This window comes from Leguminivora glycinivorella, chromosome 3, assembly GCF_023078275.1.
Source record: "Leguminivora glycinivorella isolate SPB_JAAS2020 chromosome 3, LegGlyc_1.1, whole genome shotgun sequence".
Taxonomy (NCBI): domain Eukaryota; kingdom Metazoa; phylum Arthropoda; class Insecta; order Lepidoptera; family Tortricidae; genus Leguminivora; species Leguminivora glycinivorella.
In genome coordinates, this window is record NC_062973.1 from 15,085,390 (window position 1) to 15,112,179 (window position 26,790).

General features: G+C 38.6%; 1 protein-coding gene across 1 annotated transcript in view; it reads right to left on the bottom strand.

Annotated features, from left to right (window-relative positions):
* Positions 1–655: 655 nt before the first annotated feature.
* The window catches only part of LOC125242634 (V-type proton ATPase 116 kDa subunit a 1-like), a 41,979-nt gene continuing 15,844 nt past the window's right edge, over positions 656–26,790 (bottom strand). Inside the window, 16 exon segments of the mRNA XM_048151461.1 lie at positions 656–955; positions 1,508–1,679; positions 2,867–3,101; positions 3,483–3,709; positions 4,293–4,420; positions 5,240–5,349; positions 5,697–6,040; positions 6,043–6,069; positions 6,565–6,715; positions 7,234–7,446; positions 7,584–7,760; positions 11,125–11,305; positions 11,885–11,902; positions 12,316–12,476; positions 20,863–21,039; positions 25,902–26,041. Of these exon segments, the coding sequence (XP_048007418.1) occupies positions 859–955; positions 1,508–1,679; positions 2,867–3,101; positions 3,483–3,709; positions 4,293–4,420; positions 5,240–5,349; positions 5,697–6,040; positions 6,043–6,069; positions 6,565–6,715; positions 7,234–7,446; positions 7,584–7,760; positions 11,125–11,305; positions 11,885–11,902; positions 12,316–12,476; positions 20,863–21,039; positions 25,902–26,018 (2,535 nt within the window). The 5' untranslated portion in view covers positions 26,019–26,041 and the 3' untranslated portion in view covers positions 656–858.

A 26,790-nucleotide genomic window follows, 5' to 3' on the forward strand; every position in this document is an offset into this window, starting at 1 on the left:
AATACAGTTAGAAGAAGACGTGGCATCTATCTCGCGGCGACATACTCCCGCGGCCATCATGTGCTAGGCCTACAGGGAAGGCTAATCCTAATTAGATAACGTACGAACAAATACAGTCGAATTTGTAGCATAGTATTTTTATTGTTGTCTGTCTCCAATTAAGAGAACTTCATAAATACCTTGTACATTGGCGTGTATTTATTTACTGTTTTTGATACTGAGGTAAAGAAGTTTTCATAGACAATTAATTTTGCCTATTATAAAAATGCAACTGTTCACCCACTATAAGACTAGGTTTTCTTGCTTATGACTGCCTTGATTTTGGCCTTTGTATCGGCTTCTATATCCGTCCTTATCTAGTACATTTATAAAGTACAGCACGGGAAGCATGGTCGCGCGATAGGCGATAAAATATCAGGCCGTCCCTATCGCACTTACAAATAGTGCGATAGGGACGGCCTCCTATTTTATCGTCTATCGCGCGACCATAAAATGAATACATTGTTTAATAACACGTAACTTATATCATAATAAAGAATAATAATTTGTAAGGCAAAATATTCAAATGTATTTGCCATTCAGAAACTGAATTCACATAGTTTTACTTTAAAATGTGTTAGTATATAATGGTATTTTGTGCAAAATAAAACGAATATTTTAAAATATGCATAAATATATTTAATTCATCAAACTGTTTTGTGACCTTGCTACAACTATTAGTCAAAATACTGTTGCGTATTAAACACTAAAACGGGGGTACCCAACCTTTTTCGTTCCACGAACAAACCATAGCAGAGTAAGCACTGTAACTTCTCTGGTTGGGTGCCCTGGACTAAAGTAATGATTAGTGGAATGTTATTAGTCCTCCTCTTCGGCAGCGTCGAGGATCGTCTTGAAGCAGAAGGGCTGGAAAATGTAGCCCAGACCGGAGTAGAACTTGCTCATGAACTCCACCCTGAAACAATACATTGGTTTTAATATTCGGCTCTTGACATTGCAAATTGAGTGATAAATTACTTGAAATTTGGGCTAACATCCAAGTAAGCATTGTGCTTTGCGGCGCCATATGGTGGTTAACTGAATTGATATATACTGTAGTTGCTATTGGCCATCTTATGGGTCAAAATTGAATCTTTGATGAAGCTAGACTTTATGATAAAGATTTAATGTTGTATTTACCAGTACAAACGCAGCGTATGCAGGAAGGCAGACAATTCCTCCATCACGACGAGAATGGCCAGCGTGGACAGCGCCCAGGAGCAGAACGCCAACAACTTGATGGCTCCTACTTACTGGTCCTTCAGACTTATGGCTCACAAAACAAGAAGTATCCAGTATTAAAGTTGTAGTTACCAGTGCAAACGCAGGGTATGCAAGAAGGCAGACAGCCCCTCCATCATGACCAGGATGGCCAGCGTGAACTGCGCCCAGAAACAGAACGCCAACAACTTGATGACTCCTACTTAATGGCCACAAAACTAGTATAAGTCATTAAGGTTGTGGTTACCAGTGCAAACGCAGGGTATGCAGGAAGGCAGACAACCCCTCCATCATGACGAGAATGGCCAGCGTGAAGAGCGCCCAGAAGCAGAAGGCCACGTACAGCTTGATGGCTCCGACGTAGCCGTGGTCCTTCAGGCCCATGGTGAGCACCATGTTCCATAGCACTTCGGAGAGCTCTGAGGACATAAGAGTATTATTTATTAACTAAAATCGTAATAGCATTTCTCATACAAAAGGTTTTCTTTCTTAAACATGACACTATTTAAGAGTATAAAAGTATGACGAATTGAAACTTCCAAAATCCCAGCCAACCCAGACCACCAGACCAGTTTAGATAATTTTTAAGAAAAAAAAACCGCCTTCCTTTGGGGTTGTGGTGATAAATACTTTCTAATGTTGGATTATGTTATCAATTCGTCTGTATATTTTTTAATGTCTGTTATTCGATATCTCCGCATTTCTGAACCAATCTTGAAATCTGGATGATTCTGAAGTACTTACAGATGAGAATGACTATCAGAACGGAACTCTAACCAGGGACGGCTCACTATTCATCAGCAGTTCCACTGCACCAAATGTCACTGTTCTGGACGTAAGTGCATGCTGTTCTTATAAAAATACCAAAGTCACTATAAGTGTGCCGTTCAGATTTGAGGAGTTCCGTTCTGACCATCATCAGCAATTCCACTGCACCAAATATCACTGTTCTGGACGTAAGTGCATGCTGTTCTTATAAAAATACCAAAGTCACTATAAGTGTGCCGTTCAGATTTGAGGAGTTCCATTCTGACCATCATCAGGAGTTCCACTGCACCAAATGTCACTGTTCCGTACGTAAATGCATGCTGTTCCTTTAAAAACACAAAAATCACCATATGTATGCCTTTCAGATTTGAGGAGTTCCCTCGATTTCTCCAGGATCCCATCATCAGAACTGGGTTCTGAGAAAAATGGGACCAATCTGTATGCATATACATTCAATCAAAAAAAAAAAAATCAAAATCGCTCTAGTAACGACGGAGATATCGAGGAACAAACATTAAAAAAAAAAAACATAGACAACTTGATAACCCCTTCCTTTGAGATTTGGAAGGCGGTTAAAAACATCTATGCAGGCCAGCGAGGGAACTCATAGTCGCAAATACGTAACGGTGTGGGAGATGGTACAACTGAGCACAGATTCAATAAGATTGAGCACAGGCTCAATAACGACCAAATCAGAAACTTATCAGCAAATCGAGCGAAACCATCCACAATCGCAGATAAGCTGTTGGAGATGGTACTGAGCACATAATATTCGATGGTGTGAACGCCCTGGTCGATCATAACCCCAATGAAGACCAAACTAAATCAGAAAACTTACCAGCGTGAGCGAGCGAAAGCGCCCACAGTCGCAGATAAGAAGCTGTGTGGGAGATGGTACTGAGCACATATTCGATGGTGTGGATGCCCTGGTGGATCATGATCTCGCTGAAGGGCTCCTCTTCGTGGTCGTGTCCGGCGGCGGGCTTAGGTGCCGGCTTCGGCTCGCCATCGCCGATCTCGGTTTGTTCTTGCATTTCGATGCCGGCGTTTACGCTGCCGTTTGAGTTTTCAGGCTGGAATAAGATTGAAGGTGATGTATATTGAAACGCTGAGGTGTTTTTAACATGCAAGGTTATGTTGTAGCGATTATTAGCGACATAATCACATACATTGTTTGCTAAACAAGCTCGTCAATATGGTACCAAAAGACCGTAACAGTAGTTGCGTGTCTAAACGTAGGCGGTATGTTTCTGAAGATCTAGGCCACCTGTTTAAGGGATCTTTACGGAGGGTCACATAGGTACATTAACGGCATGCCTCTTCTTGCCAGCCGCCAGTAGATAACCGAGGTTTCCCGAGCAACGTGACAGAGATGCAGCACAGGGCTATCAGCTCCAAAGCACTCTGAATGGTGCCCAGTGCTCTGATCATGAACTCCTTGCAAAGTTACATACCTTAGCGGCATGCTTCTTCTTGCCAGCCGCCAGCAGATACAGAGGTTTGCCCAGGAGCATGACAGGGATGCAGCAAAGGCCTACGAGCACGAACGCGCGCTGGATGATGCCCTGGCCTTCGAACATGAACTCCTTGCATGGCTCCTCTGGGTCGGCGTTTGAGAAAAGCATCATGTTGATGAAGAGGATCAGCACTGATGGCGCGCAGCCTTGGCGGAACGAGGGATCTGAAAGAAATGTGAGCATTACATTCATGAACCTATACCTGGTTTATTATGAGACTTATGAGTTCGTGCCTAGAATCAATCCAAGTTGTTAACGATTTTACAGCCACGTCGGAGAAATGATGACGTTTAACTGACCCTTGTAGAGGCAGGACTATTACTTATTTATACCTTACTAGGTGCCATACATTCTGGTACAAGGTTAATTGTCCCTAGACACAATGGTTTTATTATTGTAGCATTTTTCTGAAAATTTAAACAGTAGAATTTCATATATGGCTAATGTACAATTAACACTTCGGGGAAACCCATGTAATCGGCTACGCTTCTACGAGCGGTGTACCCGACAGTCGGGTTCTTGGTAGCGAAAGTGTTAAGGTCGTTGCAGAATTGATGGTTTGACTTGATAATTGCGCATCGTAATTTCTACAAAAAAGGTCGCGGTTTTTCTGATAATGTGTATTTTTTAATTAAGTAATACGTACGGCACATACGTAACTCTTAACTACATTGTTATGTGATCTCTCGTCTTGAAGTTACTTCAAATTAGTATGATTTTAAATATCAATGATAATGAATGTTTTACCTTCGTTGAAAGTGCTGTAAGCGAGCCACTTGTAGAACATCATGAACACCATGTACGCAAACAGCAGGCACAGGAAAACGATCTGGGGCAGGAACTCAAGCATGATGCTGTAGCGGCGCTTGAAGAAGCTGTCAAAAACGGAGGAAGTTGTGAACTAGAGTCTAACCCTTTTTTTAATAGGCTACTTGCCTCTTAATCAAATCAGCTTCTTTTTAAGAACTGTCAATACGAATTTGAACGACGTGCTAATATGGAATTTATATGAAATCGAATTGAGTGACGTCACGGTCAACTCAGTTACTTTATATACTTCTGCCGGACTTATTAAACAGAAATTGGATTAAAAAATAACTTCTGTACATGTTTTTTTTTTATAATTATCTGATGCTTTATTTCGTGCATGGTATAAAATATTTTATTTTAACTACAGTCAACTTCCCTATTATGAAGTGTTTTTTCCCTTTCTCACTTCTTTTCCAAGTCAACGTGACAGAAGGGATAAAACATTTTTTTGAATAATCAGTTCAGTAAGTTTTTTTTTAGGAATAAGGGGGTAAGGAATTGGAATCTTACTGGAGTTACAGTACATACGAGTAGCTACACGGTCACTTGTATAAAAAAAGTGAGTTGATGCCAATCGAAAATGTCAGTATTCCAGAAAATTGGATTCTGAGAAAAGTGGAAGTTGGGAAAAAAAAACTGCATACACGAACAAGGATTTATCTGCATCTAAATGTGAATATTCATGAATACTAAATACTTATACATGTGAAAAGAGACGAGAAGAGTTTTATCAAAACTTTTGTTAGAATATCAGAGCAGATGGAAAGCTTATCATATTATGGACCCTTCAGAAATTGAAAGCCACATAATTGTGACTGGTTTGTATAGAATCATTGCTAATCATTTCATTTAAGGTAAATGCTGATACCTCTTTAACAACTTACTTGTAATTGACGACGCTCATGCACACACCAAAGATCATGTGGATGACACCGAAGATGATGGACAGTTTCATTTTGTACGAGTTCAGGAAGATGATCTTGTTGTCAGCAGTCTAAAAAAATATACAGTTCAATTAGTTCCTAATTCTAAGTGATTAGGTAAGCATTTGACTTCTCTCTTAAAAATGGTCAACCGTAAATTAAGCCAAGCTTAAGTTCAGGTTCTATCAAATTAAATCGAATACTTTCGTAACTGCTATCCATATTAATATTATAAATGGGAAAGTGTATGTGTCTGTTTGTTTGTCCGTCTTTCACGGCAAAACGGAGCGACGAATTGACGTGATTTTTAAGTGGAGATAGTTGAAGGGATGGAGAGTGACATAGGCTACTTTTTGTCTCTAACGCGAGCGAAGCCGCGGGCAAAAGCTAGTTGTCAAATACGTAGAGTTATAATTACCTGCCAAATAGGATCGATACCGATGAAGTAAGGCTGGTCGATGTAAGCGTCCTTAGGATCAAGTTGAAGCGCCTGATTCGCCTGCATATAGTCATCGTCATACGGAATCTTCCACGACGATCCGAAAATGTTCATCGATTTCGAGAAAATATCGTTATAGACCAATCCAGTGTACATCGAGAAGCAGCCCATGAAGAGAATGATGTAGCGACCAGCGAAGAAGATGTTCCAGATTTCGTTCTTGGACTTCTTGGCGGCGAGAGGGACTTCCTTGATGACCATCCAAGCGCCAAACATGGCCATGATGGCGCCGTGGCCGAGATCGCCGAACATCACGGCGAATAGAAGGGGAAAGTGATGATTGTGTATAGCGCTGGGGACAAAAACGACTTCTTATTAGAAGGCTGTTATGAAAATTATGTTATTTATTTATTTGTTTTCAGGAATGTAGGGGAGGTATTCAAAATGTTCATTTTTCCTTTTGTGAATAAAATTTTGGTAGCATGAATTGAATAAAAACATAGGTAAAAAACTTATACTTTACCTGAAAAAACATACATATTTACCCCCTTATTCATAAACGTTCACTAAAGTTATCAAGCCGATAAAGTTCGTTTGTCCCTTTCCGAAGTATTGGTGTGATAGAAAGGGACAAACGAACTTTATCGGCTTGATAACTTTAGTGAACGTTTATGAATACGGGAGTTAATATTCTCACGTGACTTTGAAAAATCGTGACTTTGAAAAATGTTAAGATAGCTCTTAGTTATGCCAATTAGGTATTGCGTTTAGGTTGGCGCTTCGGGTTCCCTTAACGAGCCCAGGCAAAAAGGCCCCGCAAACAGCATCCAAAGCTAAGATGTCTTACCAGGGTTGCATTCTCTGTAGGAGGCGACTCCGTAAGCGTCGATGAGGGTCTGGAAGCCGCGCGTGAAGCGGTTGGTGCGGTTGAAGGTCGGCGGCTCCTCGTCTGCTTCGATGCAGTTCAGGAACGAGGGGATCGAGCTGCCGCAAGCGTTCTGGGGAAATAAGACTTTATGTAGTCGTAAAGTTTACTTTTCGTTCCACTTTTCTATACTCTGTAATTTTAGGTATTTAAAAGAATCTTTGAACGATAAAAAATAAACCTTATTTGTAAAGAAAGTTTCTTACCGATCCATCAGCCAACACCTTCTGTAAGTTTGGCAAGTCCGCAGTGGGCACCCAGCACTCCCCAATTTGGCACTTCTTTATGGTTACATCCATCCATACTAATATTATAAATGGGAAAGTGTGTCTGTTTGTTTGTCCGTCTTTCACGGCCAAACGGGGCGACGAATTGACGTGATTTTTTAAGTAGAGATAGTTGAAGGGATGGAGAGTGATATAGGCTACTTTTTGTCTCTTTCTAACGCGTGCGAACCCTCTGGCAAAAACTAGTATTGAATAAGTTCAGTGTGTGGTAGATGGCCTTCATCTTGCGAACCATGATGGTCCAGCTGGCTCTAGCTCTTTGACAGATTTGAACTAAACCTTATTAGTAAAGAAAGTCTCTTACCGATCCATCAGCCAACGCTTTCTGCACATTGGGCAAGTCCGCGGTGGGCACCCAGCACTCCCCGATTAGGCACTTCTTGGTTACATCCATGTTGAACAGATTGAGTGTGTGGTAGATGGCCTTCATCTTGCGAACCATGATGGTCCAGCTGGCCAGCTCTTTAGCCACGCTGGCTAGTACGCGCTGTCTGTGATCGCGGGTCTGGTTGAGGACCTGAAGGGAAGGGTATTGATTCATTAGATAACATGTTAAAAATTGTGATTGCGAGGACTGTACGGCATGGGAAAAGTGATACTTTTCTGCTTTACTGTGCGTGGAATTTCTAGTCTAAAACTACAATTATTATTTACCATGTTGAGGTCCTCGAGGCGGGTCCTAACGCCTTTGACCATGTCCTGTCGCTCGACGTTGGAGGGTGGACACGGGTACAGAGACGCGTGGAACCCGGTGCACACTTTCTTGATGCGGGACTTGAGCTGTTCGCCTTGGAAGAAGGCTACGAACACAGTTTTGTAGATTTCGTTGCCCTGTGAAGATATTAGGGAATTAGGAATGTTGTCAAAATTGCCATTTAAACAGTAAGGGCCAGTTGCATCAACCACATTTGACAGACACATCATCGTCACGCAGCCGACGTCTATGGAACTTCCCATACAGTAAAATTTTACGAACGCTTTAACGGTGACAGACGGTATGGTGCAACCGACCCTAAAACAGTAATGTCAATACTTAAACACTACTATCCGCGTCCGAGTCAAAATCAAAATTCAAAATTTTGATGCCATAGTGATTTCGCTTAGTTATACTAATTAACATTTCAATGCTGGGACATGTATTACAACCACAGATGTCATATATACCATAGATAGGGCTGCCATCTCGAATTTCGCCAAACCCGGACAAAGATTCAAAAAACCCGGACATTTGGCGTAAATCGCATTTTTTCCCCGGACGAGTCCAACAATATTTTTAAAAGCCATAAAAACAGGACCTTTAATTTTCATCCGTTTATTTTTTTAATTTCTCACAATGTGTAATTTGCAATAAACAAAAACAAAGAAGTTTTCTTACAAAAAAATAAATTTGTCTGTTTTTATTGTTCCGTATTACAAAGATACGAAAGGAACCCTTATGGTGCGACTATGCCCGTCTGTCTGTTCGTCTGTCACATTACTAAATATCTCGAGAACTACTTATGCTACCAATTTGAAATTTGGAATAGTTATGAGCATTGTTAACCGCTATAAATCGAAAGTATTCCTTTATTTTGTTTATCAATATAATTATATAAAATGGCCAAATTAAAAGGGGGCAAAACTGTAAATTTCAAGTTACTAGTTACTAGCTCAAGTGGGGTTTCGCTAGAAAGAGCTCAAATTGTGCAATCAAAACTATTTCTAATTTTTGTTTTTTGAAAAAAAAAAAAAAAAAGAATTTTGGTAAAAAGAAATACCGCCCCCTTATCTCCGAAGGTCACTAATGAAAAATTGTGAAAATTTTACGAAACATTGGCTTTATGCTAAATATTACAGGAAAAATAAAATAGTCTGTATCTTTGAAACTTTTTTTTAATTGTCAAATTTTTTTTATTTCAACTTTCAATCTTACCACCCTTGCATATAGGGTTTGCTCCCGGGAAATACCGGTACCGAAAGTACCGGGAATTCCCGGGATCTTTGGCCAAGCAAAGAACCGGGAAATCAACTTGAAAAATCCCGGTACTTTCGGGAAATATTTTTTAGTGACATTTTTTGCTACAACATTTATTTATTTCTGTTTATATTATTTAAATCTTATTAATTTAATCACTATTTAATAGCGTGTGGCAGTGGCAGCCTGGCAGCCGTAGCCACCGCGATACCCTAGCTAGCCCCACTAGCCAGTTCAGTAGTCGAGTTTTGTATTTTTGGTGAAGGTTTGTTATATTCAGTTGTGTTTTCTCTCTCAATCTCATTTGACTCATTTCTCTGCATGTTATAAAACCGTGTTCGCGAATTTTGCGATGGACTCAAAAACTACCAAACGGATATTTATGCGTTTTTCACCTATGTATAAAGAGAGTGATTCTTGAGGAATGTTTAAGGTTTTCTTATTATAAATTAATTAATTAATGTTTTAATAATTATTAAAACATGACATATGTGCTAAAAGTCTGTGAAAATCACGCTGCTAAGAGCTTCAATCGAAAACCCTGCCCGCACGTACCGATCGACTTATAACAAAATAATGTATGGTGGAATTGTCGCTCTGATACATAAATGTAGGTCTAGAAAAAAGTTCGGCAATGGCTTATGTCTAACTTTTAATGAAAACATGCTTAACTTTTAAAAATATGATTAGATATATTGTGATATTACGGTATTCCATAGAAATTTTTTCGAGAACGATCCCTCTGACTAACAAAAAAATAGTGCACCATCTCAAATGTTTTGTTTCCTGGAGTTTATATTCTTTGATTCAAATAACATGTTTGGGGAATTTTGTGAGGTTTTACTGCCGGTCGATAATAAATTATTATATTTCTTTAATAGTATTTGTCTTATTTCTTTTACTAAGCGATTAAACATCTCCCAGTAATGGCAGATCGCTTAATCGGAGCAATGTATTGCAACGGTAACCATTGGTGCCTATGGTAGCCAGATAGTAGTAGTAGTAGTAGGTTGCAGAATTCTTCACGATTTTTTGTTGTTGTACGGTATAATCTCACTATGAAAATTACTATGAAATAAAAAAGGCAGATAAAATAATACGCCGAGCGAAGCCGGTGCGGTTCGGTTATGGTAAGATAAAAAATGCCGAAAAATATGTTGATATATTTGAAAAAGCGAAAAAATTAGACCAGTCCCGAAAGTACCGAAAATCCCGGGAAATCCCGGTTCCATATTGCTTCGGTACCGAAAATCCCGGTTCTTTAAAACAGTACCGGTACTGCAATCCCTACTTGCATATTATACATCCATATTTTATTTCAAACACGAGATTCTACCTAAAACATTATTTTTCAATCTACGAGTCCGAGTCGCACTTGGCCGGTTTTTTATTTTGTAAACAGATCAGTCAACTTAAATTCGCTGATAAATACTTAAATTCAGTGAGGTGCTTCCTTACATGAAAAGTGTCCGGGTTTTCCCCGGACACTTTTTGACTCCCCGCCCGGACGGCCCCCGGACGGCCTCCAAACTAGGACAAATCCGGGGAAACCCGGACGGATGGCAGCCCTAACCATAGATCAAGCAAACGTATCTACTTAGCGTGTCAAATGAACTCAGTGAAATCCACTGAGTTGTCCGTCTTTAATCGCAGCTTGCAGCTTTCGGGCGTCAATTTTTGTAAGTTGAAGTGAACAAAAACATTAATAATGCCTCTTTAAGTAATATTAATTGCAACAACACAAAAAAATATGAACACTCAAGGGCCTGAGACATATTTAAAATCATAGGCAAGTAACAACTTCAGTACAAAATCTGACACGCTCGGCCGCCATACAAATGAATGAACTTGTTTCTTCTATCTAAATCTAATTCTGTGATTACAACGTATTGTTCTTCTTATAGTCACTCTTTTTATATTGGCCTTACCACAAATAAATTCTAAATACTTAATCATCCCAGCATCTCCACCAAATATTGGCGCCCAACGTGGGTCTACCCGGGTGCGGGAGTGGTGGGTTTCAGCTAAACCACGCGATGATGAACATCTAACTCTAACTGAGCACGAATGCATAATTAAGTTATTCGAAACATAGTTACTCGTACAGTGCATGAGTCCTCCAGACAGATTGTCGAGAGACATGTATGTCAGAGAATACGAAAAGCAGGACATGTGCTCTCATTGTTCAAAACCGACGCTTATAAATCTTACGACATGTGAATACATTAGAAATATAGTTACAGTGTTCGGGTCCTCCAAAGGCTTGTCCAGCTCAGCGCGTCGCAGGAACACGTTGCCGCGAGAAATACGCCACAGCATGCGCTCGAAGGCGGGTACTCGCTCGCGTTGCACGACGCCGGCGACAAAGCCCAGACGACCACGAGTAGCCGCCTGCTGCGCTGACTCGTCCGATATCAGGGACCTGGATAAACACACAGAGAATAAAATAAACATGGGAAAAGTTATGGAATTTGGTTTTACACAATTAGATATAAACAGTTCTTTGTATCGTTGCTGGATTGAAATATCTAATTTGCTTTTACACGTGATAATTATTAGATATGATAATCACACGGTATTTATGGAAACCCACTGTTCGGCTAAGCGTTAATACTTGTGCATAAATAGGTATCACTACTAAATAAGACGTTTATTCTCCTCCAATATGATGGTCAGATGTGACTAGGTCTCATAAAATACGAGTAATGGGCGCGTACACGTATTATTGGGAATTGATCTCAATTTTTTTAAATGTAATTTTGTACATTACTACATAGACTTTCTTAGGTCTATTAATTTGCATACATCATTGGCTCATTATGTGTGTAAAATAGGCATATAAAGTTTGGTGTCCGTTTTGTACTTAAATAAAGGCGTGATATAGGTATATATATTCATTGTTCTATTGGACTCTGTCACTTTTCATACTTTGTGCAAAACCTAGAGTATACCGCCAACTACAATTTTCCCTGTTTAATAAATTGAGGTTTTGAACACTTACCTGATTTCATAAAGTGATCTGTAAAATTAATTATAATCAGGTAAGATCTTATATAAAACTTTCATTTTTAATCCTACATTTTGACTAACTATCACGGGGTAAAAATTGGCTCCGCCGTATAGTTTGAGAAATATACCTAATCTACCGTCAATATTTTTTTTTTATCTTCACTTGACACACTACCACTGATAATATTGTCTATTCCATATTCCCAGCTTACTTCAGTATTGTAACTGTCTAATACAACCTATCGACAATAAATCACTTCGTCCCTACCCTATCTAAAGCATTGAATCGTTCTCTTTACTAAACTGGCTTATTGATTGCTAGCAGTCAAGAACCTTTCGCGCCCTAAAAATTGACAAGACATTATCATTGACCTGCGCTGCCGAGTTTACTAAGCTCTGCTGCTACGGAAATTATCATCTTACTTGGTCAAGGAGTCCATTCCGATTTCCTCCTGAGCGAGAAAGAATGCTTCCGTCTTCTCCAAGACATGACGCAGCTCGGTCAGTTCCAAGTAATTTTGCTTCAGGTTCACAGCGTTGTGAGACAGCTCCAAGATTTCGTTCTCTGTCTTCTCCAAATGTGCCTGAATTAAAACAAATCGATATTAGTGTTAAGGGTCGAAGTAACCTAATTCTTATATTAGAGTACATTGGGGTAATTTTGACGCACAGAAATGCACGAAAAGGGGAATCTCGATATGATGGAAATAAAAGTGATTTTTATTTGAGTTTCGAAATTAGACGACTCGACTTTTCGAAATGGCCTCAATGCACCCTATAGCTATCCGAAAAACATTATTCGGAGAAGCTAATTGGAGGAGGTGGGTTGAAACAATTTGAGACATCTTCGACATCTCACCATCTGCTGGTTTTTAAATATGCGTCGTTTTCACAATTGTAATTAAAACCGCAAAATTTACCATGTTCCAAGTGAACTCTGTTTTTGTAACTTATTTTAGTGTTCCTTACGGCTTTATAATATTTTTTCTACTCCCGTGTTGTTATTCGTCATTTACAGTGTCGTGCATAGATCGTTAAAACCCTACATAAAAGATGCCCGCCCCCGCCCGGCGCCCCGCGCACCCTCGCATACGATATAGCTCTTAAAGTATTGTTAGGTAGCCTTTAAGGGATATAGCGTGGGTGCGCAGGGCGCCGGAGGCTGGCGGCGGCGGCGGCGCGGGGGAGTGCGAGAGACAGGGTGAGGCAGGAACAGAGGGGAGGCCGACAAGTCAAAATACAGGAAATAGTGCGAATTTCACGAAAGTTGTTCAAGAAAACTATTAAAAACAAAGTGCATGGTCGTAGAAAAAGTATTGTATGCAACAGTGTTTAACTGAGCCAAAAAATACTCGTGGCGTCTTTATTAACAATTTTCGGCTTCGCCTCAAATTGTCACCCACGCGACTCGTCTTTTTTATCCTCCTTTAAACACCTGTTGCATAATAGTATTTTATGCAACAGGCGTTTAAAGGAGGTCATTGAACTTTCATGAAATTCACACTGTTTCCTGTATTTTGACGAAAAGGTTTGTACTGTCAGCTGCCCAAAGCTATCCCGCGCACGCGCGCAGTATTGTTATAACAATGTGTTGCCATGGTTACAGAGCCAAACAATGAGTTTTAAAATTTTTCGTTACTGCGCGCATGCGCGGAAAGCCGACGGACGCTGGCTTTGGGAATAGACTTTTATGTAGGGTTTTAAAAACCTAAGCACGACCCTGTAAATGACGAATAACAGTTCGGGAGTAGAAAAAGTGTAGGTAAATATTTTAGGTATCTATGTATAATAACTATGTATTTCAATCAAACTAACTGCATTTTCAATGGAAATAAAAAGCAAACCCATATCTAGACTTGGTTTGCATAATCGATTTATTTCAGTTTATGAGTAGGCGCCTATGATGCGATATACTTTGTATGAGATCTGTTTTTAATTTTGTAAGTACTTACATCGAAACTTTTGTTTTTTTGCTGATAAAAACTGATTTATTACTACCTACGAGATGATGGCAATTCGTTACGCTCCAGTTTTTTAACAACAGTTTATTTAACGAACAACAGTATAAGTTATAACTATTGTGTTAGAATATTATCACCAGTTTTATCACTTTGGTCGCCTTATCGCTTACGTATTTTTAGGATTTTAGCATAACTGAGTAGGCACTGAGCGTGAAGCTAAATGTTCAAATAAATTACATACGTGATTGAGTAAAAACCCACAACCATAAAAATATACACATTAAATAAGTCAGTATTGTAGGTACACGGTGTAACATAAGAAACAGATATAATTTGAAAAACCCACAACCATAAAATATACACATTAAATAAATCTGTATGTACACGAGGTAACATGTGAACCAGATATAATTTTAACAGGGTATCCCTCATCAAATTTAAAATATCATATTAACTTTAGTGGAATTCGCCTAGGTTCAGAGTTACATATTAACAAATAAAAAAACATCTTCCTCTTGTTGTTTAGTACAAAACGCCTTTGTGATGGGGATAACGCTAATAGTTTAAATATCCTTATCAAGATTGATTTAAAAAAAGACACTAAGCAGAAATTATGTCTAATTTAAAAGGAGAAAATAGGCTAGTTTCCTACTCGTCAAATCAGCTTCTTTTTAAGAACTATCAAAACGATTTGTTAATATGGAATTACTATGAAATACTGAGGAGTGACGTCACGGTCTCACGATCGATTCATTAACTTTATATCTTTTTCTTTGACTTATTAAATATAAATTATGTTTAAACATAGCTACTGGCCATATATTTCTTCTAAATATGTGGTGCTTTATTTCGTGCACTGCATAAAATATTTTATTTTAAGTATAGGAAACTAGCCTGTTATAACATATAGGAAGAAAATTATAGGTACTTCAGCCGCAAAAATGCATGGTTTAAAAACTTCCGGTTTTCTTATTGTTAACAGTGTATAAATCAACTCGGTGAATTGTAATGACCACTAACGATCCTAATACAAAAGTGTTGCAGTTGGTAAAGCAAACTGAATACAATACAGTTTTTACAATGATCGCCCGCCTGTCATACTGATAGGGGGATATAGGACGGTTGGTCACAGTACTTGCACAGAATTACAAATGTCAGGGAACTAAAGGATAGCTACTAATATTCACTGTACCTATCTATCTCTAAAACCAAAGACATCTAAAATGCGTCTTATACATCATCCAGTATGCCAGTACTACATCAACCAGTATGCCATTACTACATCATCCAGTATGCCAGTACTACATCGACCAGTATGCCAGTACGTTAGGCACCGCGAGCTATTGTCCCGGATCTGTAAGTTCACATTTTTGACACATTTGTTTTGAAGTATGTTGCGATGTGGCTAAGACGTATCGTTTGCCAAATCTAGCGATTAATTTCGAATTGGTTGAATCGATTAGGCCCTATTGTACAAGGAGGCGCTTAAACAAAATATACGATTTCTGTCAACTTACTGAAATGTCATTTGAATCGAAATGACAGACTGCCACAGCACTAGTTTAAAAATAAAAAAGAATGATAAATGTCATAATAAGTAAATCCTGCGTGATAAATTAATATCGCAAAAGGATTTTTGCGGATCTTCGTTAGTGAGTACTAACGAAGATCCGCAAAAATGTAACATGTGTTAGATTATGTTTAAAGTAAGCGAAATATTGTTTTTAAGTACTTGATTTTTTTAAATATTATTACAGGATTTTATTTCAAATTTCATTAGGTCGCGCGAGTTTACGTTTTGTGGACGCTGTCATGTGTCAAAAGAGACACGGCGATGTTTATAGTTACTCGCCCAGCGGTGAGCTATCAAAATCGCAGTGTCTGCTTTATTTGCACGGGACTGCTTATGTTTTGTTCGTTTTTATAGCCGATAGCTCATAGCTTACTAGTTCGCTCGCGGTGGGACCAGTGTCTTAGTTTCACAAATAATATCTAAACATGTCACTCAGTAACGAGCAATTGAAACTTCCAATAAAAAAATAACATTTTACGAACGCTATTTGACTAGATGCCGCCGACCCGTAGTTGTGAGTTAATGATCTCAATTATATTTGTCGGCCCGTCAATTCCATTCAACAAAATTTAGGCAACAATTGATGTAGGTACAGGTCAAGTAGGCACACTATCCTCGCTTGATAATGTCAATTTATTTATTATGTCTATGACCTGCAGAGTGCAGTGCTAGCACATGGTTGGCGCGACACTATGTCGCCGCGAGATAGACTATCCATCTTATTGTCTTTAAATACAATCAGAAAATCACGTATGATCTATATCGCGGCGATATAATGTCTGTCTGAATTATGCCATTATTATTATTTTTTATTGTTTGACATTTTGACCTCTGCCGTCCTATCACTAGAACCCCTCTAAGCTGCATATTACCAGTTTTCATTTGGATAAATATTCTTAAATAGGAAAGAATTCCCCATCGACAATCATAAATCAATAATCATATTTTTATCATTTTTAGTTACCGAGATACAGAGTCGACATACCTCGCTAAGTGCACTATTTTATAACCCTTTTCAATAGTATAAAACCGCAAACCCACATTTGTCTTCTATAACTTATATTAAAGCGCTTAGCAGTTGTTTATCTTCATAGTTTTATCACACGATACATAACTATAACAACGTTACTTGACATAAGCTTCATAAATTCCCATTAAAGCCGTTTAATTGCGTTATTACATTTTATAACATTCACTTTTTTAAATAAAATACTACGCTTAAACACGGCTAAAGTCCTTTAACCGTGTATTTAAAGACTTTCATTGTAATTTCGGTTACAAATACATCACTATAACCTAGTTACTGCGCTTTACGGTGAATTTATTACTAAAAAATATTCATAATGCCACACTGAAACAGGACAAACCAGCAAAGCTACGCTAAAACCCCGCTAGTTGTAAAAGTATACCTTCCAAAGTTATTGCGCCAGTCCGACAGTCAACCGAGCGGCTCGCGCGCAGAAGGTTGTGCGAAGGCTGTAGTGACCGGTGAATGAACATTTTCTCCTTAAAATGTTAAGAAACCGAAGACCAGGTAAGTATTAAATATCTTTTTTTTAAGGTTTTTTTCAAGCACAACTTGCCTTTTGCTAACGTATTATCGTTTAACGTATTAACATATACACGTTTGCCGCGACAAGTAAATACCTAACTCATAAGTAATTCGATCAAGAGCCCAGTTAAAACTATTGTGTACAAATAAAGCGTAAACAAAAAAGTCAATAAATTACATTGTACCATCCTATTGCTATGTAGGCATTGCCATAGCCACATACATTTTGTAAGCATTTATTTACCTTACAATGTTTTAGTACCTATGTAGGTATGGATTACTTGCGCAACATTATATTACCGACAAGCTGATTTAATAATGCAGTCAAAAATCAAATTAATTAATGTTATTTCTTTTAGGCTTGTTACGAACTTCAGGATACAAATGATAACAGAGATCTGCGAATAAAATGAATACCGAAAAACCGACCACAAGTCATCACACCAGCAGTAAGTTTAATAAATGTAGAACAGAAGGGGATTGCTCAACTCGATCTTTACCAAGGAACATTCTATCGTTGTGTATTGTTTCAAGAATTTTTGAGATTGATACCTCAGAATTCTTTGCCTAACTTAGCCACGTCGAACGTTTCTGCTTTAATTTTCAATGCTGACGAAAATACATCAATTTTAAAACTCCCTTTTACTGGTCCAAGCTAAAACCGTTGCTGACGATCATCGAATTTGGGTTTATCCTTCGTTGTAACAAAATCGAACAACGTTTAATCATTCGTAAAATGCTTCTCATCTTGATATAAGGAAAGAAGGTATTTGACTATTCCGTCGCAGACGCATTGAAACTACAAGTGATGACTCGAAAGAAGAAGAACTCTATACCTAGTATGTAAAAATTGTGAAATGACAACATATGTATAATCCAAAATGAAGCTTTATCTTGATTTATCCGCTCCAATTCATACAAACAACAGAGAAACAGACTTAAATTTAACCTAGTTAATACAATTTTAAGCAATGATGCACCTGATTTTACCAGAAATTGTTAACAAAGATCTCTATATTGATTCTAGTTTAAAGAAAAAAAAATATGTATGATATATAAGTAATTAAGTATTCTGCTGTACCTATTCATTCAGACCCTTCAAATCCAGAAGTTTTACATACAGAAAAGGAGGACTGACCTACACATAAGTACATATAACCATTTATCGATGTAGAACCACCGTCGATATAGAGCACTACACTCGTAATATTAATATTAATAATACAACTGTCGAAAACCAAACGCACAAAAAAAGAAAAATAAATTTTAAGAAGAACGGAATCAAGCGGAAAGAGAGAAAATGATTATGTCAAACAATCCTAAATGTATTTTGAATTTTTGAAGTATAAAATAAATAAAGATTGCTATTTTCACTTGCTTGGCGAATAATAAATGAAATCCGTGTTTCTTTTGTAAGAACTGCCAATGTCAACCGTTTTTAACCTTATATAACTCGGTAATAAAAACATTATTTTAATAGTGTATTATAGTAATAATAGGAATAACTTTAGATATCCAAGAGCGACACCTTTCGCCGTGTCGGTATAGCAAATTGATTTGTTGCAATGTAAAAAGCGAATTTTATTGTTTCATATTAATGTTATGTTAGTTTTCACTAATGTTAGAATATTATATTAAGTTTAAATATGTTAATTTGTAACATAACTTATAACGAGGTTTTTTATGCATGCAAATAAATGGTTACAATATCATACAGTTGTCTTTTATTCATTTAACAAATTGAATTGCTCTTGAAACTTAGTGCAGGTACTGCAGGTAAACGGGACATTGCTAAAATGATAAACTCCTTTTAAAAAGAATGACAATGCTAAAACCTAGTAATCGTCGCTGGTTTGTCATATAGCGGGCTTTTAGATTAGGAATGCATACAAATTATTTCGATGTTAGTAGTCATTGCATAGCTTAAAAACGGTTACAGCATTTTTTTAGAGCATATACGATAGTATAAAATTGTTTAGTGTCTTTGCCGTTATTAAGCTATGTTTTTAGATTATTATGCAATGCTCAGTTACGATTACTATAAACACGTAAATTTACTTTGCCGTTATTAAGCCATGTTTTATGTATTATTCAATCCTAAAAAACGGCTAAAGTATACTTAACCGTGTTTTAACAGTAAAATCATACATATTTTAGGAATTATTTGCATAACTTAAACACAAAATGGCGAATTTCTAATAAATTAAACAATATTTAATTAAATTGATTTTAAATAATGTTAGCGTGAATTTAGTTTTAATTTAAGAATAAAAGAAATCTGGACTAAATCGACACATTTCCTAGAGATATGGGTTTTTATGTTTTTTGCCCATATCTCAAAACTATCATTTGTGGGTTAGATGGGTTTTAGTGATAGGACGGCAGTAGGTTAGCCCTAGCTAATTATACACTAGTATTTGTTTTTATTGTATGTGACATCTATGACATTGTTTTATTTATTGATTTGATTTGTATTTATTTTTTGTATAATTTTAAGTTGATTACTTACTACTTTTATTCTTTGTTATTTTTTGTAAAAAATTTGGAATTGACGATCTTTTAGTGAAAGCCTTTGTTTTATAATTGTGTGAAATACTGTGTTTTTTTCTTCAAGAAATAAAGATATCTATCTATCTATCTATGTGCTAGCCCTGCAGGTATTAGTATATCAGGACCACTGCGCGCTGTGTGCACGTTAATAACCTAACACTACAGTTCAACTCATATCCAAATCGATAGAGTTGAGCAGGCACCGGGCTTTTGTCCTAACAGCAGGTAATCAGCTGCAAAAGTGCATCGCGAATTTATCAATGAATTCATTCATAATTTCTCCATGCAATTTTGCAGCTGATAGTACCTCACGGTTCAACTCACCTCCAAGTCGATGATCTCCCTAGGGTTGGGCGCGCGCGGGACCTCCTTGACGTCAGGCACGTGGACGCTATCTTTGTGGACCTCAGTCTCGATGTAACTCAGCTTGCGCTCTATTTCACACCACGGTTCTCACTTCCAAGTCTATAGGGTTGAGCAGGCACGGGGCTTTTTGTCCTAACAGCAGGTATCTTACGGTTCAACTCACCTCCAAGTCGATGATCTCCCTAGGGTTGGGCGCGCGCGGGACCTCCTTGACGTCAGGCACGTGGACGCTATCTTTGTGGACCTCAGTCTCGATGTAACTCAGCTTGCGCTCTATTTCACACCACGGTTCTCACTTCCAAGTCTATAGGGTTGAGCAGGCATGGGGCTTTTTGTCCTAACAGCAGGTATCTTACGGTTCAACTCACCTCCAAAACGATGATCTCCCTAGGGTTGGGCGCGCGCGGGGCCTCCTTGACGTCAGGCACGTGGACGCCATCTTTGTGGACCTCAGTCTCGATGTAACTCAGCTTGCGCTCTATTTCACACCACGGTTCTCACTTCCAAGTCTATAGGGTTGAGCAGGCACGGGGCTTTTTGTCCTAACAGCAGGCATCTTACGGTTCAACTCACCTCCAAGTCAATGATCTCCCTAGGGTTGGGCGCGCGCGGGGCCTCCTTGACGTCAGGCACGTGGACGCCATCTTTGTGGACCTCAGTCTCGATGTAACGCAGCTTGCGCTCCATCTCACAACGTGGTTCTCAAGCTTCCAAGTATCGGGGCTTTTTGTCCTAACAGCAGGTATCTTACGGTTCAACTCACCTCCAAGTCGATGATCTCCCTAGGGTTGGGCGCGCGCGGGGCTTCCTTGACGTCAGGCACGTGGACGCCATCTTTGTGGACCTCAGTCTCGATGTAGCGCAGCTTGCGCTCCATCTCACACCACGGTTCTCACTTCCAAGTCTATAGGGTTGAGCAGGCACGGGGCTTTTTGTCCTAACAGCAGGCATCTTACGGTTCAACTCACCTCCAAGTCGATGATCTCCCTAGGGTTGGGCGCGCGCGGGGCCTCCTTGACGTCAGGCACGTGGACGCCATCTTTGTGGACCTCGGTCTCGATGTAGCGCAGCTTGCGCTCCATCTCATCGCAGCGGCGAACCTCATTGACGAATTTGCGTTGGAACGCATTCACGTCGGGGTTTAGCTGGGAATGAAAAATTGTTGATTAGAGGTGTACTAAAAACGGTGTAAAATATAATGTCATCAGGGGGGTTAAATTGCCATATCTATCTACACTCTAAAAAATGAAGACCAACTAAGAGCAGTTTTCTCTTAGTTGACGTTAAGTTAATCACTACAATTACGATCTTATATAATTCAAATAAAGCTGATTACTAAAAACAACAAGGGAATGTATGATTGAACTAATTACTTAGGTGTTTTGTTATTCCTAACCATTGTACACCTTGAATCAATTATTAACTTGTTAGGCATAACTATGTAACATAGGTTGATTCAATCCTTAGTTGAACTTACTAAGGTAATTTAGTTAGCATAATTATTTTTCATGGAATTATTGAACAAGATCTTAATCGATTCAGTTACGTTGCAAAAGTAAGAGCAATCAAAATTACCTTATTTGATTTGTCTAAGATCTTATCAGGCTCGTATGGAATCAAGATGCTTGATTACGACTATCAAAATATTGATAGGAACAACAAAATTTTTTTTAGAGTGTACTTATTTTTCAAGGATATGAGTGAAAAACGTCCAGGGTCTACGCATACACGACAACACGTATTTATATTACGTGTAAGTGTGAGGCACAGTATAATAAAGAGTACCATCGTACAGTATGGCCACTCCTGCTCCCCGCTGAAAGTGCTGCCCACCGCCTCTCGGTTACCTCACAGTTCAAACGCGAACAGTCGACCTGTCATATTTCACTCATACAAGCATAGTACGCGTTCACCTACACGAGCTTAGACTGTGAGCTTGGAACGCGCCTCTTTCATATATTTGATCGCCAGTGTCCGAGGTGCGCTAGAGGTGTGCAACGGACGGGTTATTGTGGTCATGCCTGCTACTCACTTAATAGGCCAAACAAAGTCTCCTAGTTAGATTGGACACGCACAACACATTACATGTTTAACTCTTATTCTCTACCCATATCCGCCGGCCGTGTTCTAAAGCCACCAATTGCCATAAGTGGGCCTTGCACGCTATCAAGTAAATGTCTATTCTACCTAGTCGGTAATAAAAGACGATTTGCCAAACAAAATACTTGGGAGTTACGATTTTTTTCATTAGGAATGCCCGTCATCACTCATCTAGTCATCTCCGTGAATTACGATGACTGTAGACTTTGGACTTTGTCAGTACCTACTCGTAGTCATTGGACGATCCTTAAAAGCTGAGATTTTACTCCAGGAAAAAAAACATATCGATAGCACTGATAGCATTAAGTAATTCTCGAGATATTTCGTAATGTGACAGATGGACAGAGTCGCATAGATAAGGGTTCCTTTTCTACCTTTTTGGTACGGAACCCTAAAAATGTGAAGGGACTGTATAAGCTCGTATAAGGGACACGTATAGTAAGGTACCTAATTAATAAATGTTAATAACTCCTTTTCACAATTGCCATAAATTGCTTAACACCGTATTTACGAGATTTTACCGTCTCGCATTAGGTATCTGTTTTCTTTTATTAAGTGTTAAACTTCACAAACAAGACGCATTAAATGTATTCATCATTGATATGTACATTAGTGTCTGTATCTGTGTTGCAAAACTGTTGGCTAAGTTGACTTCCTTATGTCGCGGAAGTAACACTTTTTAAATATTAAGGAAGTCATACCTTCTAGCCACCACGACAAGTTTCAACGAAGATCACGTTTCTAACATTTAAAAAAAATCTAGAATAGGTATATTGAGTATTAAGATGTGAGAACATAAACTGTAGACAATTATCTATGCTCACATAGTTACGCTAAGACTTAGTTTCCGATACCTGCGGTGTCGCAATTGTTACAAGGAAATCTAAGAATACGTAGATTATTATGAGTAAAGTATTACGAAAACCACCCGTCTGATCAAATCGGGCGAGTCAAGAGCAGGGAACCGGTCTATGGCACGGCTAACCTTAGGTACCCACTATACAAGCGAAAGGATATAAAAGACGCAATCTTTACTTGAACATACGTCTTTTTGGTTCTATCGTGGGTCCAGAGCGGTTGAACACGACTCGGGAAAATAAAAGAGAAACGATTGGATGACATAATCGTTTCGGGCGAAGACAGATATCAAGGTCTGGAGGCGAATTCGACTCATCTCGATGACAGCTCGTGACATGGCGACCTAGTTTAATAAATTATTGTACCTATAACTATACGTAGTCATAAAATAGTTAAACATTTAATAAAAAATACTTAAAACTGTTATCCTTTTGTCAAAGATAAATGCAGTGTTGAATCTATTATTTCGACTATTTTGTCAGCCAAAGGATAATTATCACCTATCACAAATTTTGCTTAGATATCATCATGAAATACGTACTTGTGCTTATACACACCTGTCTCTATTCTAAATGAATCCCATAGTAAGTAAATTTAAATCACATACCCACCTAATAAAAGGTAAGATGATCTTACCTACTGCTACAATGTAAAAATGAATAAAAGCTGACAGAACAATATATATTATTTCAACAGGCTATTGTGCAAGTCTTGGAACTACTTTATACTACATACTTAATAATATATTGTTTCTAATAAAGTATGGCGATTTATAGGTAACCGAGAGTTCAAATACACAAACAAATCTGCCAATATGATTGGTAGTATTTTAGGACGAAGAAAAAATACGTGAGTAAAATACTAAACTAAGGTCAAACTTCACGAGTACTTGCAACATATGAATGAGATCTTAGAGCTATTGTTACTGCATGACGAACATTCGCCTCATCAAACAGAGCACTATGGTCTTGCTTACGGTAAACTTTACCGCCTTCCTCTCATTTAAAAATGTCATATAGTGATATTGTAATCACAAATTGTATAAAATTAGCTGTCGATATCATCATTACTTGCCATTATCCCATTCATGCCCGTGTGGTGACGGGTTTAGGACAGGTAAGAATTTCACCACCCCCTTTCTTCCCGTGGGTGTCGTAGAAGGCGACTGTGGGATATGGGTTAAATTGTGGCGTAGGCGAGAGGCTGGCAACCTGTCACTACAATGTCACAATTTCGTTATCTTTCAACCCCTTATTTGCCAAGAGTGGCACTGAAACTTGAGTAGTTTCATGTGCTCTGCCTACCCCTTCACGGGATACAGGCGTGATTGTATGTATGTATGTATGTATGTATCCCATTAATTTGTGGTCAGGGGGCCGAGATTTGAATCTCGCAGGCCATTCGATTTCGTGAAATTCGTTCAATAATATAGTAGTGGAGACTACTAGCGATTTAAATTCTACTAACAGAATCGAAAACGAGTGGTCATTACCACTAGTTTTAAAATTACTAGCCATCCTTTTTCAAAAATAGTATTACGTCGTTTTCCACAGACTTTCGAACGGCGAATTCGTGCGTTCGATTCCCTCGAAGAATGTATTCTTTGATTCTTCCATTCTTCTATCACCCGCCGTCTCATCATTCACTTGGTTTCACATCATCTCTCACACAATCCATCCACACTTTCTTTGATATCTATCTAGGTATATGAAATCTATGTTTCTAATTTCTGTATCCATAAATTGGTTATAATACTTATAATGCACTAACGTACTAATGTTATTAAAGGCCTCATTTCACGTGACAGTTGTACAGAATGCACGACCGACGACGTATCATCATCAATTCATTATCACTCTTCATCATTTGTTATAGTTGACTTAACACTTTCGAAACCGGGCTCTACGCGGCGCTACGACATTTTCGCTACATACGGGGAAACCCATGTAATCGGCTACGCTTCTACGAGCGGTGTGCCCGACAGTCGGGTTCTTGGTAGCGAAAGTGTTAAGTCAATGAGTAGTAGAAGGTTAGTGGTAGGTGGTGGTAGTTAGTGGTGGTGGTGGAAGGTAGTGGTGGTAGTGGTGGTGGTGGTGGGGTAGTGGTAGGTGAGTGGTTAATACTTGGGACCACAAGTATATTCACATGTGCTCGGTACGCAAAAGTAATGATAATTCAAGTCTCAGTGACCTCGAACAAGACAGACTGGATTACCTTTGATTTAGCATGCGACTTCACCGATCACATATGTAGGTAACGATGTCATATGTTCACAGATCACATATGTTCTTAGAATCCCATTTCATTGGGAATCTAAGAAACTAGTTTAATGTTTAAGTAGGTATATATATATGTTCCATCCTTACCTTTGTGACCAAATCGCCTAGGCTTAGAATTCTGGTCTGGACACTTGGCCTTGGTAATTTTTTCTTTATATTGCATGTGACATTTTGTTTCAGATAGATATGGGAATCGTTTCTAATCTCGGACTGAAATCTGTTGTAAATGAATGAAGTATACTTATGGAACATTTTTTTCCAATAAAAGCCATTATAATGGTGTTTAACTTGGATAGATAAGGATAATACACTACGGAATAACGCAACGTTTTGTAGGTAATGTTATAAATGGAATGAAACTTTACGTGACCAAGGATTTAATGAAGTGCTTACCAAGGATTTTCCTGTGAGTGTTTTTCTAGAACCATGATAAGTAGATAATTGAGGTAACCTATAAATGTTTAATTGTTTATTGGTACTAAGGATATTATTTAGGTACCAGTAAAATATTATTAAGAGATTAAATCACGAGCTTTTTATGAGGCAGAGTGCATGCCGTTGCGCTCCGGAACATCGCCCCCATGATGGCTTATGTTCCGACTTCTGTAAGGTGTACTGTACCGTGCCTAGCTCTAGGCACGGCTTCTCCTAACTCTGAGACTGAGGTGTACGCCGCCTCGGGATGTACCTATGAAGAGCTGGCAGATCTACCTCGCTCCGAAACAGCCGCCATGTTGGCTTATGTTCCGAATTCTATTAGATATACTCACATCTCTAAACTGCACAGTGCCGGCTTCACCCAGCTCTGAGACCGAGGTGTACGCCGCCTCGGGCTGTATGAAGAGCTGGCAGAGTGCCATCTCCTCGCTCCGGAACATAGCCCCCATGATGGCCGCTTATGTTCCTGCTTCTGGAAATAAACAGAAAAAAGTTTATAAGTTTGTTCTTCTAGAAAGGTTAATAGAAAGATACCGTATTTTGTCTAGGTCAGTGTTGGAAAAATTACACGAAAAATTACAAAATGTAGGTTTTTCCTACTGCATGGAACAAGTACCTCGATCTACTTATTGAATATCTAGATAAGTTATCACCAAGACAAATGTAGGTGGGTACGGCACAGTTTGCAGATGTGTCATCTTAAGCGAATATCTGCAAGTGTGACACATTGTGTGTGCAAACATGAGTAAACATTACCGTTTATTTTCGGTATTTTTTGCGTAGTTCAATTGTTTTTAGAACTATTTCCCAGTCTCGATGGCTACTGGATCTAAAAGTGCACATTGGTATCATTGTAATGCGGCCGCGATCAAATTATGCACACAATAACTAATTTGACACCTGTGCACTTGTACAGATGCGTTGCAATGTAGGCAATTAAAATAACAATTTGTGGTCGCGGCCACATCCGAACGAAACGGGGCCAGCTTTATATTACAAGTGTATTAAATACTAATGTATAGTAGAAGGTTGACTTTCATTGCTACACTTGTGGAGTTGTTATCATTGAGTTGCATGTGTTCATTCCATTAAAGTAGGTAAAGGTAACAAGTGTGGGATTACTTATCATTGTCTTATTTGTATCTTGAAGAGCATTTCCTATCGGAGTGCCTATCAACTTCTAAAGGTACCTACTGCAGTAGCCAATGAAATTGATGAAGT